The sequence below is a fragment of the Petaurus breviceps genome, unplaced genomic scaffold (genome assembly GCF_028583685.1).
Source record: "Petaurus breviceps papuanus isolate PSGF00001 unplaced genomic scaffold, PetGlider_PUasm1.0 37, whole genome shotgun sequence".
In the NCBI taxonomy this organism is placed as follows: Eukaryota; Metazoa; Chordata; class Mammalia; order Diprotodontia; family Petauridae; genus Petaurus; species Petaurus breviceps.
This window is the reverse complement of record NW_027186296.1, coordinates 66,047,598-66,069,424: the sequence shown is the minus strand read 5'-3', so window position 1 is coordinate 66,069,424 and position 21,827 is coordinate 66,047,598. Positions and strand designations below refer to the sequence as shown.

At 38.6% G+C, this 21,827-nt stretch overlaps 1 protein-coding gene and 1 pseudogene across 1 annotated transcript in view; both read right to left on the bottom strand.

The window, feature by feature from the left end:
* Positions 1-495: 495 nt before the first annotated feature.
* Positions 496-1,627, bottom strand: LOC138168596 (small ribosomal subunit protein mS40 pseudogene; annotated as a pseudogene).
* Positions 1,628-10,385: 8,758 nt separating this feature from the next.
* LOC138169277 (WD repeat-containing protein 93-like) overlaps positions 10,386-21,827 on the bottom strand; it is a 37,262-nt gene continuing 25,820 nt past the window's right edge. Inside the window, exons 6-10 of the mRNA XM_069098604.1 lie at positions 20,242-20,452; positions 19,816-19,879; positions 19,162-19,318; positions 14,245-14,434; positions 10,386-10,879 (exon numbers count right to left, since the gene is read on the bottom strand). Coding sequence (XP_068954705.1) covers positions 10,777-10,879; positions 14,245-14,434; positions 19,162-19,318; positions 19,816-19,879; positions 20,242-20,452 — 725 coding nt within the window. The 3' untranslated portion in view covers positions 10,386-10,776. The remainder of the gene's footprint in view (positions 10,880-14,244; positions 14,435-19,161; positions 19,319-19,815; positions 19,880-20,241; positions 20,453-21,827) is intronic.

Sequence of the window (21,827 nt, the reverse complement as noted above, 5' to 3'; positions counted from 1 at the left end):
AGGGCAAGAACCTGCCCCCTAAGGAGTGCAGCCACCAGGTAATCTGAGGGGTGGAGGGTGAATATCCTGTAGGCAGAAGGCATTTTTCCAATGGAACCTGCACTGCTATTGCTGCTGTGGGAATCTCAATAGCTGTTAGGATAGTAGTTTGTCTTAACATGAACAAAAAAATGTGTTGTGAATCTTCAGGATAATTTAACATACCACTCATAATAGTTATTTAGACTTATTAAGTGCATACAATAATTATAATGATAACTTTTGGTTTAAAAGGCTCCAAATTAAAATTTATGTTGTATAATTATAAAACATAAATTTAATTCTACCTAAAATTATGAAAGCTAAATATAAATGAATTATAAAATAATTACAAATATTTATGCGAGACATTCTATAAGAATTAGAAGTAATTTAGCAAGATCTCATATATTTACTATTATTTGCAAGACTTCATTTTAAATTTCATATCACATATTTTGTTAAATATAAATAACATTTTATTTATTTATTTATTTTTTTAATAAAAGAATTTTTATTATAAAGGGTTGACTTGACAAATTAGGCACCCTCTGTCCCTGAAACTTAAAAATATGGGGTGGAGGAAGCAGCATGAAGTGAAGTCGACCAAAAACATTTATTCAGACAATGTTTCATTTTACCTTCTCCCTGTTTTCTCTTTTCCTCTAGGTCAGAGCTTGCCATCATACTACCCATTTCTATAAAGGGTAGGGATAAAAATCAGTTCAATTTAGGCATCAGGACTTTCTAACATCCATCCTTAAGCTCTGGAGCACCACACAGTATATCCACCACTTCCTTTCTAGGGGACACTTGTAGATTCCTCTTCCTTAGGGAGAACATTAGTTTGCGATGCAAGTATGGGCATCGTTTCTGGTGGGGGTCCACTCTCTTCCTTAAGATGGCCTCGATAGAGCCTTCGAAGACAGGCCAGCTCTCTCTCAGGTGGCTGCTGCCAATTGTACCATGGATACCAGGAGGTACCTGCAGCTAGGGCAGGAGCCACTGGGGTACAGCCCACAGCTCCATGGGAGTTGCTGAAATCAGTATCTCGGGGCTGTACCAGTGGGATGTGGTAACTAAGAAAACCATGGTCTCTGGCCTTCAGGATAGCCTCTGTCAGCTTCTTATGCTGCTTCATACAGACACCTGTGTATGGAGCATGGAAGATGACACCTGTGTGAGCACACACAAACTGTTCCAAGAGCTTCACATTTCTAAAGTCCACATGGAGCTTCTGATCACAGCAGATAGGGCAAGGGTTCCCAGCAACTTTGCTCCCTCGAATGCATGTCTTACGGGTTCGCTGTGGTGGGATACCACCTTTGTGGTTTCGTCTATAGTCAGCCCAGACTGGGCGGGAGCCATATCGATCCAGGTATTCTTCAGTTTCCAGATATTCCCAAGGAGCATCCTGATAGAGGGAGACAGGAATGGAAGATTCTTCCTCAAGGGGAGCTTTGGTGCATAGAGCACGGGGAGTAGCCTGCACCCAGTTGACCCCTCTGACAGATGTGAGGCCCAAGAGCCATCTAAACAGAAGACTTGGGAGAGAGGTTGCCATCTTGGTGTATGGTTAAGGGAGGAGGGGGAATGAGAAGAAGCTGCGCATCTATAAATAACATTTTAATGAGATTATTACTACTTGGAAGATGTTTAACACAATATAATAATCATATATGAACTTTAATTTTGATGTTGGACCTTTTTATTTGAACAACTATTTGCACTATTTGGTTCAACATCAAACACAGTCTTAAATCTAGTTCTGCATCAAGTTTATTTCTGTATTTCAATTTAAAACAATAATAAAGTAAAAATACTTGCTCACACAAATATGTGGTAGAAAATGGTAGGAAAAGCTTTCTTGCTGAGAGAAAGAAGTTAATTTTTTGCTTTTGGCCAACTAGCCAAATGACAAAAATAAGTGGCCAGTTATGTTGTAAAATATTCATTTTTCTGCTGGTTAATAAAAAGTGCTATATTAAAAGATAAATGTACTTGATGTTTGTTTGCATACATTGTTTAATTTTTAAGTGTTTACATATAAACTTGACTTTCTTCTTTTCTACCATGGACTGAGAATCAGTTATACTATCATAGAAAACTCCTCTATGAATGACCAATTTTGCCAACCAGTTTATCTGAAAATCCATCAGATAGAAGAATAGTCTCACAGAGGATACATTGAAATTGGGAAACAGCCTTAATATTACCACAGTAAGGGACAACATAAAGTTTGTTTTTGCAGAATGTTTGTGATGATCTATGATGATTTCAAGATGGTATGATGGCTGTGAGGCACAAGCCATGAGCAATCATGGTTTTCAAATAGTCTGACATTTGTGTGACAGAATCAGAAAATGTTGTAACATTCTGATCATGCAATCACACAGTTGATGAAGTATGATTACAGGGTAACCCCGGGAAATAAGGGAACTACTCTGGTGCAAATGAGAGTAGGTGTATGCATCTGACCATTCCTTGGGAACTTGACTGATCTTGAATGTTGAACCCTTGTGGTAGGGTGGAAACAACACTTAGAGATGGTCAGAGTTTGACAAATTCTCTGCATGAACACCAAAATCACTGTGCACATGATCATAGTGCTTTTAAATTGATGCAGAAACAAACTTAAAATGCTTGAAATGCGTTCAGGCTTGTTGTCACAGGGGGGACAGTTTAATTTTTAAAATTTAAAAAGCAATACATTTTTATTGATGGTTTGAGAGACAAGATAAGGGGGTAAGATTGGGAATTTTTATAGCCAAAGGCCTGGAAAAAGTCTATTATACTCTGCCTTACCTGAAGCAGTATGAAACCCTAAGAAAGAGATAGGAGGCAGTATGTGCCAGGCAAGTCATATCACCACCACCTCGAGCATCAACTTCCCTTGGACCTTAAGATAGCACCTGGAGATAGTCCAGTTCCCTTAACTCAAGAGTTTTGGGAATAGTAGCACACCCCTCTACCCCAGCCCTATTTCTACCCTAACTCCCATAGTCATCATTGAGGGAAGCAGTCACTAAGAAGGAGACCACCTTCCTCATCACCCCCTCACCCCCACCAGATGCTGAAAAACTGCCACCAACTGGCAAGTTAGTCCAAGAGTCGTAATAGAGAACACCAGTCTTTCTTCCAGTCCAATCCCCACATCCAGCCATCATCAGGGAAGCAGCTCATGTGGAGAAAGGGCTGGCCAGGCATTCCCATAAGCTGCCACCTTTGCGACAGGCAAGCCAGCCTAGCTGAAACAGCAAAGCTCCCTGAGGGAGAGAAAGGAGGCAGCATGTGCCAGGCAAGTTAAACCACCTCCATTACCTCAACCATTATCATTCTTTAGAACCCTGAGAGTGAGCCTCGGACCCTGAATCCAAGACCTCTGGGAAGGGCAAAGTTTCCAGCCCAGAACCCACAGACATCATCTGGGGAAACAAACCCTATGGAAATTCAGCCTGTCATTTGCTTTTATGGGTGAGATAGCTGCATCTATGGAAGACCCAGAAAAGACAGTTCTTGATGCCAAAGTCCTTGGCACTGTCAAATGGTTCAACATTAGAAACTGATATGATTTTATCAGTAAAAATAACATTAAAGAAGAGGCATTACTGTCTGCTTTACCGCTGCACCTTAAAGACTGTGGGACCTTTCTATGTCACAGCTGAAACCTTCTATATGTGTTGTCTCCCCCGTCAGAAAATGAAATGCTCAAGGTCAAGAACTGTCTTACTTTTATATTTGTGACATCAGTGCTTAGCACAGTGCTTTGTACACAGCAAGCACTTAATAGTTTTTATTCATTCATTCATTCTCTCCTGCCACTCACTTCTCAACCTCATAATTTGGTTTCTTTCTTCACCACTCAACTGAAACTGTGCTCTCCAGTGCTATCAATGCACTTTTTTAAAATTTAAAAAGTAATAAATTTTTACTGATAGCTTGTTTTTACATCTGTTTCCTTCATTTATTACCTCGTATCCAACAATTTGGCAAAGATGACTTTTTAAGAAGGCAATAGTAAATGTTAGAGAGGTTTCAGAATCTTGCACATAAACACAGTTTTGGAGGAGCTGTGAACTGGTCTAACAATTCTCAAAAACAATTTGGAGGGGTGGCTAGGTGGCGCAGTGATTTTCTGGCCTCAGACACAACACCCACACAAAAAAACTAGCAGTGTAACCTTGAGCAAGTTACTTAACCCCAATTGCCCTCCAAAAAGCAAACAAACAAACAAACAAAAAAACCAAAACCCAATTTGGAATTGTGCTAAAAATGACAAAAATATTAATAGCTTTTGACAGAGATTCTACAACCAATGCATGAACCCTATGGAGGTTCAAGACATAAAAAAGTCCCATATACACCCAAATATTCATAGCAACACTTTTTTTGTAGCCAAAAAAAAAAAAAAGAAGAAGAATGGGAAACAAAGTAGGTGCCTCTAGACTGGAGAGTAACTAAAAAAAATGTGGCATGGAAACATGATGGAATATTATTTAATTATATGCAACAATGAATATGAAGATTTCAGAGGATAATTTGAAAGCATATGAACTGATTCAGAATACAGTAAGCAAAACCAGGAAAGCAACATAAAAAATGACTACAACAGTCTCAGAGAAAGAGTAGAGGACTGCTGTTGTTTAGTCATTTCTGGCTTTCATGACCCTATTTGGGTTTTTCTTAGTAAAGATGCGGGAATGGCTTGCCATTTTCTTCTCCAGTTCATTTTATAGATGAGGAACTGAGGCAAACAGAGTTCAGTGACTTGTCCAGGTCACAAAGCTAGAAAGTATTTGAGGTCTAAAATCAGGTCCTCCTGCTTCCATGGCCAGCACTCTATCCCTTGTGCCACCTAGCTCCCCAATATACAACAATCTAAACATTAAGAATAATAAAACAGGGGCAGCTAGGTGTCACAGTGAATAGAGCACCGGCCCTGGAGTCAGGACCTAGTTCAAATCCGGCCTCAGAAACTTAACACTTACTAGTCATTAACCCCAATTGTCCTGCCTTCCCCCCTCCAAAAAGCAAAAAAAAAAAAATTAATAAAAAATAACAAATTAATAAAAAAAATAAGAAAACAAGAGCAGCTAGGTGCCGAAGTGGATAAAGTACTGGCCCTGGAGTAAGGAGAACCTGACTTCAAATCCAGCCTCAGACACTTGACACTTAATTAGATGTGTGACCCTGGGTAAGTCACATAACCCATCTCACAAAAAAAAAGAAAAGAAAATGTATCTCCTATTCTTTCAGAAGTAGAGGACTATGAGTGTGAAATACTGCATATACTACTAGACTTGGTTAATATGTTGGCTGGTTTTGCTGAAATGCTTTTTTTCCTCTTTTAAAAATATTTATTATGAAAGATGACTTGCTAGGTAGCAAAGAGGGAGGGATATATTTGTAAGTGAATATGATAGAGCAATGAAAAGCATCAATAAAAATTTTTTAACAAAATAACTTCTTTTCCTTTTGCCTTTTGGAGGGCAATTGGGGTTAAGTAACTTGCCCAAGGTTATATGGCTAGTTTTTTGGTGTGGATGTTGTGTCTAAGGCTGGAACAGAAGAACTCAGGTCCTCCTGACTCTGGGGCCAGCAATTTACTCACTGTGCCACCGAGCCACCCCCCAAAAAACCCTTTTTTTAAAAGAAAGGCTAACTAGAGGAGGTAAGCCAGGAAGGAAGGAAAAGTTTCAGGAACAGAGGTGTGGAAAGATGCTGGTTTTGGAGCCAGAGAACCCGTATTTAAATCCTGACCCTGCCACTTACCTACACAAGTGTGTGATCTTGAACAAGGACTTAAATTTCTCAAGGGTTCAGTTTCCCTATTTGTAAATGTAGGGGATTGGACTATATGATCTCTAAAATGGCAGTGTTGGAGAAAGAAGTTTGGCAGACTGAATCACAAAATAAATGCATTTTTCTCACCTCTTTCAAAACATTTAATGGTAGAAAATATGATGGCAAAGTTGCAATAACCAGAGGAAGAACCAGTGAGACACCAGAGCTATAGGTCATACCTCCGTGGAGCATGTGTAAGATACTTGTGTACTTAGAGCCTTATTGCTTTATAATTTCAGGTCTCTGGGGTCATGCCAATTTTTATAGCTGCTTTATAGAAATAAGGTTTCCTTTCCCTACCAGATTAAACTATGATAAGTTAACAATCTGTCTCCTTTGAACCCTGTTCTAGCCAATTTCCCCCTGTATTTCATATCCACACTTAACGTGCTCTGAACACATCTCTAAGGTCTGCTAGGGTTTGCAGCTTTTCCCTCTGTTGCTAGTTATGTGAGCAGCACCTTTTCCCCCAGTCATTTAACTATGAAATGGGCTACTAAGTTAGAAACCATTGCATCAAGGATTAGAAGTAGCTACCAATAAAAATAGAACCTCCTCCTAACACCCTTCTGAGGCTTCCAGCACATTCAACCTGAGAAGATACAAATGGGACACCTGGTAACCCAGGAGAGGTACAGAATTCCAGGACAGTTTACATTGGGGACCTACAAGCTTTAAATGCTCCCAAAATGGTCCAATACAGGGCAAAGTCTTGAATTTTCCTATCAGAGAAATTCCTGGATGGGTATGTTTTCCAGATTTGTTTGGATTTTTTGGGGGAGGGAGAGCTTCTTCCTGGCACTCTACCTTCTTGACTTCAAATCCAGTCTTCCACTCATATCAAACTCATGATTCATCCAACCTAGAATTCATTTTATGATAATTGTGTCAAGAGTTATATAGTAGAAGAGAATCATTGTCCTTTCTGATGCCACCCTGAACAAGTTAGGGAAGATACTCCCTGTAGTGTAAGGTAGATTTCTATAACCAACTGAATGTGTATGTTATCCTCTCTTTGAGCCAATTCCAATGAAAGTAAGCTTCAAGGGTTCCCTCCTACCTCCCTCATCTTCCCCTACACTGTAAAAGATCTTTTGCACCTCTTTTATGTTAGATAATTTACCCCATTACACTTCTCCCTTTCCCCTTTCTCCCAATGCATTCCTCTTCCTCACCCCTTAATTTTACTTGTTTTTAGATATCATTCCATCATGTTCAACTCACACCTATATCCTCTGTTGACGTATACTCGTTCTAATTGCCCTAATAATGAGAAAGTTCTTAGGAGTTACAAGTATCATCTTCCCATGTAGGAATGTAAACAGTTTAATCCTCTTGGATTACTTATGAATTATTTTTCCTATTTACCTTTTATGCTTCTCTTGAGTCTTGTATTTGAAAATTAGATTTTCTATTCAGTTATGGTCTTTTCATCAGGAATTCTTGAAAGTTCTCTATTTCACTGAATATCAATTTTTCCCTCTGAAGAATTATACTATTTTTTTTCTGGCAGGCGATTCTTGGTTGTAATTCTACTTCCTTTGCCCTTCAGAATATCATATTCCAAGCCCTCTGATCCTTTAATCTAGAAGCAGCTGAATCTTGTGTTATCCTGACTGTGGCTCCATGATATTTGAATTGTTTCCTTCTGGCTACTTAGAATATTTTCTCTTTGACCCGGGAACTCTGGAACTTGGCTATAATGTTCCTGGGAATTTTCATTTTGGGATCCCTTTCAGGAGGTGATTGGTGGATTCTTTCCATTTTTATTTTAAATTCTGGTTCTAAAATATCAGGGTGGTTTTCCTTGATAATTTCTGGAAAGATGATATCTAGACTCCTTCATGGCTTCCAGGTAGTCCAATAATTCTTAAGTTATCTCTCCTTGAGCCATTTTCAGGTTAGCTATTTTTTGAATGAGATATTTCACATTTCCTTCTATTTTTTCATCCTTTTGACTTTGTTTTATTGTTTCTTGATGTCTCATAAAGTCATTAGCTTCCACTTATCCAATTCTAATTTTTAAGGAGTTATTTTCTTCAATGAGCTTTTGTACCTCCTTTTATATTTGACCAAATCTACTCTTTATTTTCAGTGAATTTTGGGACATTTTTTTCCATGTGGGCAATTCTGCTTTTTTAAGTTCTTCTCTTTAGCTAATTTTTGTATACCTTTTTCCATTTGGACAATTATACTTTTTAAGGAATTCTTCTCTTTAGTGGATTTTTGTGCTTCTTTTATGCTTTGGCCAATTCTGTTTTTTAAGGTGTTATTTTCTTCAGTATTTTTTTTTGTGCCTCCTTTATCAAGCTGTTGACACTTCTTTCATGATTTTCTTGCATCGCTGTCATTCCTTTTCTAAATTTTCCTCTACCTCTCTTATCTGAGTTTAAAAATCCTTTTTGAGCTCTTCTAGGAATTCTTTTTGGGCCTGAAGCTTTGGATGTAGCAGTTTTGACTTTGTTGTCTTCTGAGTTTGTGTTTTGATCTTCCCTGTCACCATAGTAACTTTCTGTGGTCAGGTTCTTTTTTGGTTGTTTGCTCATTTTCTAGTCTATTTCTTTTAACTTTATGTTAAAGTTAGGCATTGATCCTGGGAAGGAGGGGCCACTGTCCAAGTTTTAGGCTGTATTTGCAGCTGTTTTCAAAGATAGTTCTAAGGGTTATAAGTGTTCAGTTCTTCCAAAGTGGTATAATCTAAGGAGAGGTGTGTTTACTACTCCAATGGACTGTGGTCTGGTCTGTGAGTGACCACAAGTGCTCCTTTCTGCCCGGCAAGCCACAAGCTCTGGTATGTTAGTGCTCCTCCTTGCCTTGAGACTGCCAACCTTGGACTGTGACCCAGATCTGAGTACGGCCAATGCAAATACTTCCAAATATTCTATTTCCCCTAGTAACCTATTATTACTCTATCATTATACATTTCCTTTTTTTTTTGGTAGTTTTTAATGTTTTTAGCATGCACAAAAGGTAAGAACCTGGTATTTTATAAATCCATTAGTCTTTGTCTTTGGTATTTATCTTAAATTTGTCCCTTTCACACTGGATTTGGTGAATAGGTCTCTATACTTAATGATTTTGTATTCTTTGATCATACTCCTGAGACCGGAATACAAATATTTTAAATCTATCCTGATACAGAAACCTCTTCTGATCACTGATCATTTCTTCAAAACAAACAAACAAACCAACCTTTTCTAGATGTATGTCTTTCAAGACTTCTAACAACTTGTGAACTGATCCAACCATTCTAGAGAGCAATTTGGAACTATGACCAAAGGGCAACCATACCCTTTAATCCAGGAATACCACTACTCGGTCTGTACCCCAAGGAGATCATATAAATGGAAAAAGGACCCATATATACAAAAATATTTATAGCGGCTCTTTTTGTGGTGGCAAAGAATTGGAAACTGAATGCCCATCAATTGGGGAATAGCTGAGCAAGTTGTGGCATATGAATGTAATGGAATACTATTGTGCTACAAGAAATGATGAGCAGGTGGACTTCAGAAAAACCTAGACTTACACAAACTGATGCTGAATGGAGTAAGCAGAACCAGGAGAACATTGTATAAGGCAACAACACTGTTCGATGATTAACTATAGACTTAGCTCCACTCAGCAATATAATGATCTAAGACAATTCCAAAACATTTGTGAATGAAAATGCTAACCACATCTAGAGAAAGAACTATGTAGTCTGAATGCAGATTGAAGCATACTATTTTCACTTTTTTTGTTCTTTGTTTTTTCTTTCTCATGGTTTTTCCCTTTTGTTCTGATTTTTATTTCACAACATGACTAATGTGGAAATATGTTTAACATGATTGTACATGTTCAATCTATATTTGACTTCTTGCTGTCTTGGGAAGGGGGAAGGGAAGGGAGGGAGGAAGAAAAATTTGGAACTCAACATTTTACAAAAATGAATGTTGAAAACTATCTTTATATGTAATTGGAAAAAATACTATTAAGGGGAAAAAAAGAATTGTAACAACCAAAACTGTGCCAAGACTTGGTCCAGAAGGTAGAAGGATGTTCCCTTTCTTGTTTTAATATATTTTTTATTTCTTTTTGGAGGGGGGAAGGCAGGGCAATTGGGGTTAAGTGACTTACCCAAGGTCACATGGCTAGTAAGCATTAAGTGTCTGAGGGCGGATTTGAACTCAGGTCCTCCTGATTATGGGGCTGGCACTCTATTCACTGTGCCATCTAGCTACCCCTTTTAATATCTTTTCTATTGATATACAGCATTTATATTGGCTTGTCTGAAACAGCATATAGTGGATTGATGTCTTGACCTAGCTACTGATTTATCTTCTTTCCAATCCAAACAAGAACCAAATCCAACTAGACAATTTTCCTGTTGACAATTAATGAATTGAGGATTTTTAATTACTGTTGTGAAAAAAAATATAACTATACCTCCATAGAATTTTGCAGACACCAGACCTGTTAGAGTTTGCTTCTGATTTGGGACAAGAGGTTACAAACCAAACAACACTTGGTGACCAGAAAATAAATTATTTTTTATTTGGATGACTCAGTTGATTTTCAATTCAAGCTGTACAAGTGTGAGAGGAAAGACCTGCCAGTTGGAGCCTACCTAAGTGGTCTTTTCATTCGATTTGCCTCTAGTCATTGTGTCAGACTGATGTCCTAAAACTAATTTTGGGGAAAATATTCCTTATCTCCAGAGTGCCATGCTTAATAAAGTGTTAGCCTTTTGACATCATATTCCTTCAGTATCTTCAGTGTGAAATCATCAGTTGTTTGGGGGTAGATGGGTACAAGCATACAAACAAAAAAACCAAAAAGTCTCTTGACTATGAAACCAATAAATATCAGTCTAAGTGATATCTGCTGACTGGAGAGCTGTAGTACCTTTCTCACAGGACCTTGAAGAGATGATCATGTCTTTTTGCTATTTTCTTTCTCCTGAAGTAAGGAGGTTTTCCGTAGTTGAAACAAATAGTCTGGTCCATAGTCCTGGGTATTGTCAAAGTTCTTAAGTCTGCCAACAACATAACCATGGAAGTATGAGGTAATTTTTAAAAGTTTTTTTGTTCTTTAGGTCCCCAGGGTTTTATGTGGATCAGAGCCTGGGTTAATAAGTAAATACCTTAAGAAAGACACGATTCATGTACTGAATTTTGCTCACTCTGCAAGGTGATAGAAATTGGTAGAGGGAATCTCTAATTCAGGGACCAGATGAAGACAGTTTTTAATAATGTATATAGTGTGACACAAGCCAAAACCCATTAAAGTAACAAGCAACTGGTTCAAGTTTACAATGATAACCAAATTCTAGCTTTTTAAAATTTAAAAACACTAATAATAATAGTTTTTATTTTAATGTGGCTTTTTACAAAAGTCTCAGAGTAGGTGGAACACTTGAAGGCAATTCAGGAAAATTTTAAGTTTGACATTTTGACCAGCACTATCTCCTATTTAACTCCCTTAAAATTTTGCCTAACTTTAGTCCCAAATAAAGATATTTTAGACTCCAGGGACAAGTGAAAACAAAAGATGGAAATTAAAATACTTTAAGAGACCACTGCACTGAGTCCCAAGTGAGTGGGAGAGTAGAAAATCCCCTCATGTGACAATGTACATTATTAATTCTTTCACAGGGACCTAGTCGGAAAATGTGGGGCAAACATGAATGGAATTAAGGTAATTTGTTAGTCAAGCCTGAGGAAATATTGCTAGAAGGCATCTATAATTAGGATCTATACCAAGGACCAGAGGTTAAAGAGAGTCAGTGTCACACATACAGGTAATCTTTGACTAATAAATGTCCCTTCCATATGGAATTCAATCTATGGAGGACCTCATCTCCTCAGCTGGCACTGAAGGATCCAATGCCAGGATCCCCTGTACCCCAATCAGAAGGACTTTCTGCAGGGATTCTGTATTAGAGATGACAGGAGAAAACAATTATGGGGCACAAAAATATGTAAATAACTGCGTGAAGGGTCTAATAGTTTTCCACAGGCATCTGGGTATCTTCAAATAGGACAATGCCTCAAATGGCTTAGTAAAATTATGATCTGGTCAGCCAATGTACTCCAAGCAGCTCCTGCAAAGCCCCCAGACTCCCCTAGGACTCCCACAGTAGTTGTTCTTACTGTAAAGCTTCACAGCCCCTTTGAAATAGCTCCCATTAGCAGTTCTTCTAAGCCTAAGAGCACCATGATCATGCCTGAAATTTGAGAGAGGAAAGACTATATTCCCAGTATATCAAATTTACTCAGGTCTCACTGTTTGTATGGTTCAGCTATTTGGGCTAAATAAGACTCTGGCCTTAGACACTTACTAGCTGTGTGAACCTGGGCAAGTCACTTAACTTCTTATGCCTTAGGTTCCTCTATGATAAAATGGGAGCAATTAGAGTGCCTATTTCTCAAGGGTGTTGTGAAGGGCAAGAGATATTTGGGGAAAAAAAGACCAAACCACTTAGCACAGCGCCAGTCACAGTAGATACTATAGAAATATACCCTCCAGCCCCTCATTTAGGAACCTAATTACTTATGATTTTGTTTCTGTGGAAAAATGTATTCCTTACATCAGCAAGGCCCACTGAAGACACTGAGATGGACAGGCCCGGGGGCAGAAAGTGCCCTGGCTTTGGAATCCACATGACTTTGGGTACCAGCTTTGTCAGTCGTGCCTAAGGATTTCACTCAGTTCTCTGGATCTCATCTAGACAATGAGAGGGTTGGGGCAGACGGTCTCTAAAAACCTCTCCCAGATCCAGTGCTCTGGAGAACACAGCCTCCAAGTGTGAAACAAGATGAGACACACGGAGGTTTCATGGCACCATCTACTGGCTACATTGAGAAGTTAATGATTGGACTCGTGGGCAAGAGTCCACCTAGGGACAGAAATTGGTGCAGAGTCATTATGGCAATGCAATCAATTAGCTGACAAACGTGTCAGAGCTTAGAGCAGAAGTTCTTAACCTTTTTTTTGTGTGTATCATGAACCTCTGGAAGTGGGAAGGGGGAAGAGGTGCTATAATTATTCCCATTTTACAGTTGAGCAAACTGAGGAAAATAGAGGACTTGCCCTGGGCCACACAGCTAGAAGGTGTCTGAGGACAGACCTCAGAAATCTATTAGCCTAGCACATAGCTGAACCATACAAACATTGGGCCCTGAATAAAGATGATATGCTAGGTTAGAATACAGTTTTCTTTTTTTCTCTCTCAAGTTTCAGCCATGATCACGGTGCTCTTAGAAGAATAGCTAAAGGTTATTTCAAGTGGACCTGTGAGGCTTTACAGTAATAGCAACTTTTATGGGGATCCTAGGGAACCCAGAGAGCTCCAGTCTGGTAGAGCCTATGAACCTTTTTTTTTTTTTTTGCCTTTTGGAGGGCAATTGGGGTTAAGTAACTTGCCCAAGGTTACGCAGCTAGTTTTTTTGTGTGGGTGTTAAGTGTCTGAGGCCAGAACCGAACTCAGGTCCTCCTGACTCCAGGGCCGGCACTTTACTCACTGCGCCACCTAGCCACCCCTGAACCTCTTCTCAGAATGTTTTTCAGCACATAAAATAAAATACATAAGATTTCACAGGAAACCAATTTATGCTGAAATACAATTATCAATTTTTTAAAAATGGACCTAAGTTTAAGGACCCCTGACTTAGATAATGGAAACAAATATTTTCTGAAGTTTCTGGAATAGGTTGTAGAATAGTTTTATTTAGAGTTGTTTTTTTTTTTAATAAAGTTCACATATTTCTATGATTGATGCACTAGTCTGTTTGGAAGTATTTTGAAATGGATCATAGGATCATGGATTTGGAGCTGAAAAGCACCTCAGAAGACGGATAGTCCTTCACCCTCATTTTGCAGATGAAGAAACTGATACTCAGAGAGACTAGATAATGTGCTCTGGAGTCATACTAGTAAGGTATGAACAGGATTTGAACCCAGAGTCTTACTGACTCTCAAGGATCCCTCTTTCTTATTCTGTGAAAAATCAAGGAAGTCTTTAATAGGTAGACTCCAGTTAATTTACTAATTATGAAGACCACAGAGTTGGGTCTGATTTTGAGGAAAATGTCAGCATAACTAATGATGTTCATTTTCCCAAAATGATTAATAAAGAGCTGTGGGATCATTGTCTTTAAAAATGCATAGTTCCCTCAAAGTACATTTAAAAGATTAATTGTGAGAGAAAATAAGAGATGAGAGGGAGAAAAAGTCCTTCATACTGACCTCAGCTTAATACTCTATTTTCACTAACCTATACAAGATATGAGGATAAGAGTAAAGAACTGGTCCTAAAGGGAACTGGTGGGAACTGGTGATATACTGAAAATGTTCCTCCCATCATACAAACCCGTTTTCCTAAATACAGAGAAGATTTACCGGTTTTGGAGGAAAATTTCACATCTCTTATTCAACGGCAAATGCTGGATAAAGTTTCTAATTTCTGATGAGCCATGGTGAGAAGCTTGGTGTTCAGATAAGAAAGTCTTTATTAGTTGGTAGGAATCAAATTTAAAAACAAAAATGAGGTAGTTATCCCTCGGATATTTAGTATTATCGTCTCTGTCTCCTGGAAAAAAACAAAAACAAAACAGTAACACCATGGGGTTATGTGACTTTGGGGTCACAAAACTGGTATATTATCACATAAGATATACTATGAAGTCTCTGCAATTAAAGATACTTATTTGGGACACCAGCAGGTATAGATGGTCCCTCTTTTAGAGGGGACTCTATTTCTCCTGAGGCCTCTCAATTTGGCTTGTTAAGGTGTAGTTAACTGTGTTTCCTGCCTGTTTATGTGGAATAGAAGGACTTAGGAAAAGTTGCCATGGGTAGCTAGGTGGCACAGTGTATAGAGCACCAGACCTGGAGTCTGGAGGATGGGAGTTCAAATGTGACCTTAGATAATTACTAGCTGTGTAACCCTGGGCAAGTCATTTAACTCCAATTGGCTCAAAAAAAAGATAAGAAAAGAAAAGAAAAAAGTTGCTGTGCGGTAATCCCAAGATTTTGAAAATATCATTCTTCAGGAAAGAAGTTAGGAGAGAGCCTAGTGACAAGAGATCTACTTGGAGATCAGCATCAAGGTGACACAGGGTGGGTAAATGTTATTAAAGAACTGAATTGTTTTGAGTTCTTATGCTTTGTTTCCTTGTGTCTTGTGTGCATGTATTTTGTCTCCAGTCTGCTATGTGAATTAAGCTTTTTTGCTCCTTTCCCACAGAGACAGAAATCCTAGTGTTTGAGTTATCTGGAGATCAGAAGCAAGGTGAAATAAATTAGGTATATCTCATTAGATTTCATTTCTAAAAAAATTCTTACCCAATTTTATTTTATTTTCAGTTTCAGATTTTCTCCCTCTCCATATCCTTCTTCTACCCATTGAGAAGGCAAGAAATACAAAACTTTTTACAAATTTTGAAGTTATGCAAAATAAATGTCCACATTAGCCATATTAAAAAAAAAAGAAAAGAAAGGGCACTTGGGATAGAGTGCCAGACCTGGAGTCAGGAAGACTTATCTTTATGAGTTCAACCCTGGGCAAATAACTTAACCCTGTTTGTCTCAGTTTCCTCATCTGTGAAGTGAGCTGGAGAAAGAAATGGCAAAACACTCCAGTATCTTTGCCAAGAAAACTCCAAAAGGAGTCATGAAGAAACAGATATTACTGAAACAACTGAACAATAACAAAAAAAGTTAAAAAGGAAAAAGAAAAAATGCTTCTGTCTGCACTCCGAATCCATCAGTTCTTTCTCTACAAGTGGATAATATTTTTCATCATGAGTCTTTTGGAACTGTGGTAGGTATTAGATTTCAACCTTACAAATGAGGAGTTTGCCACAGTAGTTAGTCACAAGGACTAGCCAAAGAGCTATCTGAAGGAGCATAAAGAACAGGGGAATTTACTTCAAGCAATGCTTAGGGGAAAGGTTGTTTTTGTCAGTATTAACACCTATTTGTGCAACACATAGTTCAAGTTGGTCTGTCTCTTCAAGAAGAAAGGGAAAGCTGTGTGACCTTGGGCAAGTCACAACCCCAATGCCCTTCAAAAAGCAAAAAAGAAATTTAAAAAAAAAAAAGAAGAAAGGGAAAGGATTGAAGGTACACATCTCTTTTCTACAGGTTATCAAGGAGAATGAACAGAGGTACTTCAAGGAGGAAGAAGAAAAAGAATGTGAAGAGGTTAGAGGGTGGTAGAGGATGGGGAGGAAATATCTGCTGAGATACAGAAGAGTAATGGAACATGACACAAGGAAGGACCAGTAAACACCTGAGTTATGTAACAGGTAATATTAAAAATAACATTTTAACAAACATCAAATATTTATTTTATTTATTTTTTATTGAATATTAACTTAATATTTAATTTTTATTACATAAAATAATATAAAATAAATTAAATATTAAGTAAAAACAGCTCACATTTGTACAGTGCTTTAAGATTTACAAAGTACTGAGTTGGGGCTTCTTTTTCACCAAGAAATGATGATGTTGATGTTGACCCACAGGTGCCACCATGACGAAGACTAGGCAGAGGAGTAGCTGGTAATTCCCTGTTAAAGCATTCTGAAATAGTTATTTTTCTACCTAACATAAACACTAGTGATCAGGAGTCTTCTGGAGCATGCATCTGAAACATGACAGAGCATCTCCTGAGACTTGTCCGGACTTAACAACCATACTAAGGACTACTCCTAAGGGAGAAAAATGAAGATCTCAGGAGTATAGGTGGTACTTTCTTCACCATTCCTGATTAAAGGTAGGGGGTTATAGAAGTGACTGAGGAGATTTGGATCTTTGAACCATAGCTTTAAAATATGTGAATAATGGGTTTTTAACCAGAGATGGAGTACATCTTAAAAGGGCTTTAAGCTGAAAAGGGATTGAAAGGAATAAAACTGTCCACCTCAATCTAACACAACTGATTCTATATAGAGTAGCAGGTCAACAAAGGAGGAAGAGCAGAAGAGGAAAAACAGTAACTCCTAGAAGACAATATCTAAGAAGAAAGGCCATAAATAGACCCTTCTAATGCAGGTGCTTATATACAAATTCACAGGGTGGGCAATGAACTAGGAGTCCCCAAGAGCCTCATGCAAGAAGACAAAATTTTTTTTTTTAAGCAATCGGGGTTAAGTAACTTGCTCAAGGTTACATGGCCAGTTATTTCTGGATGTGTTGCTAAGTGTCTGAGCCCGGGATTCAATCTCCAGGTCATCCCGACACTGGAGCCAGTGCTCTTGCTCACTGTGCTACCTGGCCGCCCCAAGAAGACAAAATTAATCTAGGTGAGAAGGGACTCTTGTTGGGACTGTGTCTCTGGAAGGGTATACCTTAATCAAAATGCATAAAATAGATAAAAGGAAGATATGTATATCTATATCTATACATACACATAAATACATATATACACATATATGTATATTTACATATATAATTTTTTAAGCAATCGGGGCTAAGTAACTTGCTCAAGGTTACACAGCCAGCTATTTCTGGGTGTGGTGCTGAGTGTCTGAGCCCAGGATTTGATCTCCAGGTCATCCCAACACTGGAGCCGGTGCTCTTACTTGCTGAGCCACCTGGTTGCCCCTAAGCAATTGGGGTTAAGTAACTTGCTCAAGGTTACACGGCCAGGTGTTTCTGGGTGGGTGTATATCTACATATATTAAAAAGATAGACTCACATTAAGAAAAATCAAGGAATTCATGGGGAAACATATGGTAGTAAGTATTTGAGACAGACAAAATGGAGGGAAAAAAGAGAAATGATTTCGCTGTGCAATTGTACTAAAAGCCATTTAGAATGAGGAATTAAATGACAAATGTAAGAAACATTGTAAACTTGGTATAGAAACAGAATATTTTAGTGACGGAGAACTGCAACAATTTGAATTTCTTCTAGAGCTTTCTGTCTGTCACAAGCAGAGATACTGACCCATCTGTGTCTTGCCTTGGTGATAATCTCATTTTTTAAAAGATAGAAAAAGTGATGAGAAAACCCAGTAGTCTGAACCAGATTCTGACTAACAAACAACTATCTTGGTGTAGTGTAGGGGTAGGGCACTGAACTTGGAGTTAGGAAGACCTAGGCTCAAATCATACTTCAAACAGTAGCTGTGTGGCCCTGGGCAAGCCACACAGTCTCTCTTATCCTTAATTTTCTCACCTGTAAAATAAAAGATCTGGACTCTGAGGTATCTTCTAGCTCTAAATCTATAATCCTGGGGCGGCTAGGTGGCACAATGAGTAAAGCGCCCGCCCTAGAGTCAGGAAGACCAGAGTTTGGTTCTGGCCTCAGACACTTAACACCCACACACACAAAAAAAACTAGCCATATAACCTTGGACAAGTCACTTAACTCCAACTGCCCTCCAAAAAGCTAAAAAAAAAAAAATCTATAATCCTCTCATTTTGGTGAACTGGGAGTGATTATTCCACCACAGAATTCATGGCAGAGAAGAAGAAAAAAAATAGGAGAGTCTGACACGCTCCTTAGATTGTGTGACAGCAGATTTCAAAAGGGTCAGATGAACGACAAGTGGGACTTGATGTATTCATATTTTACATGGGAAGTGGGCCCAAGAGGGATAGGGAGTTCTTTCAAATGAAATTCTGAAATACTCAAGAAGTAGAAATTATTCTGATAAGGAGGAAAAGACAGAGCTATCTAAACAGATCACTGGTGCTCCTAAGGGACTCAACATCCAAGTCAAGTTTTTAAAAGACACAGATAGGAGAGAAGGGAACACAGTCTCTGAAGAAATGATCACACGGGGCATAATGGTGCAATGTGTGGTAGGTGTGAGCAGGCCGGAACAAATAACTAATGAGAAATTTTGAAGAATGAGAGTAAAAGGAATTCTATGAAGAGAAGAAAAGATGGGCTAGCCAAGGGGCAACAGCAAGGGATCTCTCATGGGAGGATATGGACAAGAGCAGCACTGGCCCAGCAGCTATGGATGGCTTGTGGTCTGCATTACTGGAGGGAACATTCAAGGATGCATTACAGTATCCAGATGACCACTTGTTGAGTATGCTGCAGAAGGGATTCTTGGCCAGTCTGGGTTTGGACTAGACTGCCTCAAGGTCCTTTGCAGCTATGACATCCTGTGATTCAGGGAATGTTAAAAGTAGCAGAGGCCTTAAGAACATTTAGTCACCTCCACAGTGTTTACTTTATGAAAGAAACTACAAGCTGAAAAGAGGGTCAAGATAGTCACATTTCCTCGGTTTTCAAGCTATCCCCTATCCTTGAACTGGGGAAGCAGCAAAGAATTTAATTTTTCTTTCTTACCCCGAATAAACACATGTTGGCCTTCTGGAGACAATGCAAACACAGGCTTCCAGGGGTTCCCCAAACAATAAGAGGGAGGGGGACCCAACTGACAGATGACCTGTGACTTGGTCACATCCATGAGATACACTGATCCGTCCCAAATAAAGAGCAGTACCTGGGGAAGCAAACAGACTTTGAAGTTATTACAAAGACTGTGGATTATATTGCCAGTATTCTTCACTCACAGAAAGATCTCTGAGGACTCTGTGGTGAAAAGGATGGGGAATCCTGGGGTAGAATGATGGTAACCATTGAATAATGTCATACCAAAGAAAAGTTTGTATTTTGCTACTACTTACCCAGAGCCTAGAAACAAAAGCTTTAAATAAAAGTAAGAGAAATAGAAAATGGTCCATAAATAGTTTGTTTGTTGGAGTATTATTTGTTAACTCATGATATTTGCTAATAATGAAAGGGGCCAGGATTCCAGGCCCCAGCACTGAGTTAGGAATCATATACATCCTACCAGGTGCCACAGGACTAGGACTAAATTAACCCATCAGTGTTTCAGAGGAGTTCCAGGTCCTCCAAAAGGATGAGCTCTATTCCTATTTATTATCCTGCTTATTTTGGGTCTTCATTGAATTTAAAGATTGAAAGTTACTTACTTACCACAGAAGGTAAGGATGAGATGGGAGACACAGCACAAATTGTTTCATTTGGATGCTTCACAGGCCTATGAACAACAAGAAAATATTGTGGATTTTGAGATGCTCACTAAGGAACAATGACAATTAGAAGGGCCCTGGAATTCAAAAGCAGAGATTTGTTGGCATCTTCTTTAGTCAGTTATGAAATTCCATATGCCCAAAAGGGTGCTTGCCACTGTACACATCTATATGAAAGAAAATACTTGCATACTGGCCTGATGGCTTTATTCCATTTCTGTCATCTTATGAGAAGTGAGGATGAGAATCAGGGTAGAAGACAGTACATTGCAGGGCTGCTTTTTTTCAGGCAAACAGTAAAACACAAAAATGCTTGTCATGTTTCTCCAAGTCCTCAGAATACACAATAAATTTTATTTAGATCACTAACCTCTCCACAATCACACTGATGCTGGGTTCCTTGGATATTTCTGCTTTTACCAGGTGAAGAGACCCATCAGTGCACAACACCAGAACCTGTACTTTGGAGGCGGCCATGGCCTGTGTGAACAGGAGCTCCTTGGAGTTTCCAGAATTTATCATGAAATGAAGACTTCTGCACAAACACCCCTCTGGGAGGCAGACCACAGCAAGTAGGAATCCTAGGAAAAAGCAAATGCCCACAGCCTGGTCAAAAAAGAGCTTGAATACAGGAGAAAGACTCTTTCTCTATAGGAGAATCAGGATAAGCTTCATATAGAGGGCAGTGCTTCAGCTAAGTCTTGAAGGAAGTATGGATAGGTCCTGATTAATGCAAGATTAAATAATGTGAATTTTGATTTAGTGTGAATTACAAAATGATATCAGGTCACATGTAAGGTTAGTCAAAGATATGAGAGGCATGCCTACTGGCAAATCAGGGTAGATTAGGTGGGGAGGAAACGTGCCTAACCAGGCTTAAGAGAGCTTTTAGGACTAAAGAAGGGGTGGTGTTTATAGGATAAAGAGTGACCTCATTCATCAAGCAGTAAATAAGAATTCATTGAGTACCTTCTATGTATCAAGTGCTGAGACAGGCACTACCAACACAAAGACAAAAATGAAATCATTTCTACTCTTAAGGAGTTTATATTCTACCAAGGGAGAAAATATATACATCTATAAGCATATGCAAAATAGATATAAATTAAAAAAAAAAAACGTTATTTAGGGAGGGAAGGAACTAGCAAATGGAAGAATCAGGAAAAGTTTCATGTAGAACAGAGGTTCCCAAAGTGGGCGATACCACCCCAGGGGGAGGGGGGAAGGAGAAAGGGGGATCCTGAGACTGAAATGATTGTGGGGGGACAGTAGAAGCCTCGAGTGCAACTGAGGGGCATTGAGCCTTGAATAAAAATAAGGAGGGGGTGGAAGCATAAGAAAAGAAAAATTTGAAAAACCATTTATACATGTTTTATCTGTTGTGTAATAGAGTTAAAGTCATAGTGATTACATTATTTTCAAATAAACACACAAAATGCAAGATCAGTGGTCAAGTCCACAGACAGATTGTGCATTGTGGGGAAGTCCAGCATGCATCGGCAGGAATGTGTGCATGTAATGACTTGTTCACAATACGTGATTGTGAATGCAATATCGAGTCATCAAAATTTCAATGCAGAAACCCTCCCAGAAATTGACAATAAATTATTAAATTTAAGATGTGTCATTTAAAAAAATTATATTTTTTGAAATTATGCAAATTTCAAAGAACTATTCAAGGGTTAAAGAAAGTAGATTTTCAGGGGAGCCCTGAGTAATTTTTTTTGAAAAAGGGGTGGTATGTCAAATATGTCTGGGAACCTCTGCTGTAAAAGAAGTCAGGGCTGGAACTAAGTCTAGAAGGAAATATAGATAGGTTCTAATTAATGCAAATTTTAACGACGTGAAATTTGATTTAATGTGAATTATAAAATGAAAACAGGTAGCACATAATGTGACTCAAAATTCAATTAATGAGATGCCTGCAAACTAGTTGAGGGTTTTAACATGTCACCA